A 1,880-nucleotide genomic window follows, 5' to 3' on the forward strand; every position below is an offset into this window, starting at 1 on the left:
TATCCAATTTGAACGGAGCGATTCAACTTTTACAAACCTGTTCCACTGCCGTTTAATTGCTTCATACGCGGAAATAGTGTGCAAATTTCGTTTTACGTAACCGAATAGATGTCGCGGTGTTTCACACGCGGCAGTGTCATGCATCGGGTTACTTTTTAATCGAGGACCCCGTCTGCGTTGTCGTTGACTCTGTTGCACGATCAATTCTATTTCTCGGAGTTTTCTTCCCCGTGTTTCCGCCTACATTCCCAGAATTTATTTAGAAAAACTGTCAGCCGTGGAAAGTTGGGTTGTTACAACGGCAGAGAGAGGGCTCTATAAAATTTCTCACGGTAAAGTTCACTTAAGAACGGAGAAATCGTGGTGCTGTTGCTGCTCTTGGGCGTAAAGAGGAGTAAAGAGACTGGCGAATTTCGAGCTTTACAGATTCTCCGCTGTCGGTTTCGTCGGAGCAACCCTGAACGTATGATTCGCCTGTTTAAATAATGAACTCTGGAAACTGATCTTGCTTGATGTAAAAGCGTAATTTCCCCGAAAAGGGAAGAGAGGAAGAGAGTGAAAAAAGGTAGAACACGGAGAGACAAAAGTTTGCTGGAAGCGAGCGGTCGATGTTTAAAAAGAGTGCCACGACTGAAGGAGACAGCGCGTTAGGTTATCGGTGGAAAATTCGGCTCACGTGACTGATTTACGCCCGAGTAGGTTTGCCGTAGAAAAGTTTTTGCATTACTTACGAGAGGACGTACAACTTGGGATCGAGCCAGAGGCTGTAATTGCTCGAAGGCACAGATTTCACCGCAACGATGTGGATCTTCGGTCCGGTCGATCGATACGTCGAATTGCCCTCTCGTTCCACCCGGTCCGCGCTCGCCCTCAGCATCGAGGTCAGGGACTCCTGGTCGCATGTAGCCGGCAGACAAAGGCCCAAAAATACTTGTCGCGTCTGAAAAAGAGAAATTCCAACCACTTTGCTCGACGACCTACGAGAGAAGAAGAAGAAGAAGGAAAGAAAGAGGATCCTGACGTGTGGAAATTAAATTGGAAGCGTCAGAACGTACGAAACAAAACTTCACAGGAGGATTCTATTCCAAGATTAATTAAACTTCTATTCGCTTCTGTTCGCCCCGACGGTTTACTCTGAACCGTGATTTTCAAACTGTTTTAAAGTTCGACGAGCTTTTAAAATTCATTTTCTTCTCGAGGCTTTCCTTCCTTCCTTTGCCACGTTTTTCCCCATCCCTTCTTTCATTGCCTGGCCGCTTTTACTTTCCGCGTTGCACACTTTTTTTCGTCTCTTTCCTGCTTCCTCTCCTTTGCGGCTTAATTTCACCGACCCCGCGCGGCGGTTAGGAGAGTCGCGAGATAATCTAACCCGGATCGAAGGATTTGCTCTGGTTCGTGAAAAGTGAACACCCTCTATTTTCGCCTCTGGGATTTCCTTCTCATACCGTTTTAGAGGATTTCCACGAACGTGGACAACGTCCCAGACCATTTGCATGTGTACCTCGTGTATCCTTGCATCTTAAATTTCTCAGGAGCTTCAGCAATTTAAGGGTAACCGTTCGTCCAGATTACGCATTTATTCGCGGAGAAAAGAAGCTAATCGAGAAATATAAAGCTCGGCGTAATCTGATTAAACCGAATGCTAAAAGTTAGATTCTTCGGGGGAAGAAAGTTCGTCCAGCAGGTGTTGGGAAACTTTGCCAACTTACTTTGAATACGATTGGAACGCTGACAAGCCGAGCGTTGTCTCAGTCGTTGCTACGGAATTAACACATTTGGATTGCCCGTGCAAATTCGTTTTCCTTGTTGTCCTAATTGCAGTTTCTTCCAGAGAGATAATGGTGGAATCGAGCGGTGTTTGTTTTTCCATAAATATCGGT

General features: G+C 45.7%; 1 protein-coding gene across 1 annotated transcript in view; it reads right to left on the reverse strand.

The window, feature by feature from the left end:
- LOC108571732 (nose resistant to fluoxetine protein 6) overlaps window positions 1-1,880 on the reverse strand; it is a 14,491-nt gene that overhangs the window by 9,081 nt on the left and 3,530 nt on the right. The window contains exon 3 of the mRNA XM_017933845.1: window positions 732-940. Coding sequence (XP_017789334.1) covers window positions 732-940 — 209 coding nt within the window. The remainder of the gene's footprint in view (window positions 1-731; window positions 941-1,880) is intronic.

Source organism: Habropoda laboriosa, unplaced genomic scaffold, assembly GCF_001263275.1.
Source record: "Habropoda laboriosa isolate 0110345459 unplaced genomic scaffold, ASM126327v1 scaffold99, whole genome shotgun sequence".
Taxonomy (NCBI): domain Eukaryota; kingdom Metazoa; phylum Arthropoda; class Insecta; order Hymenoptera; family Apidae; genus Habropoda; species Habropoda laboriosa.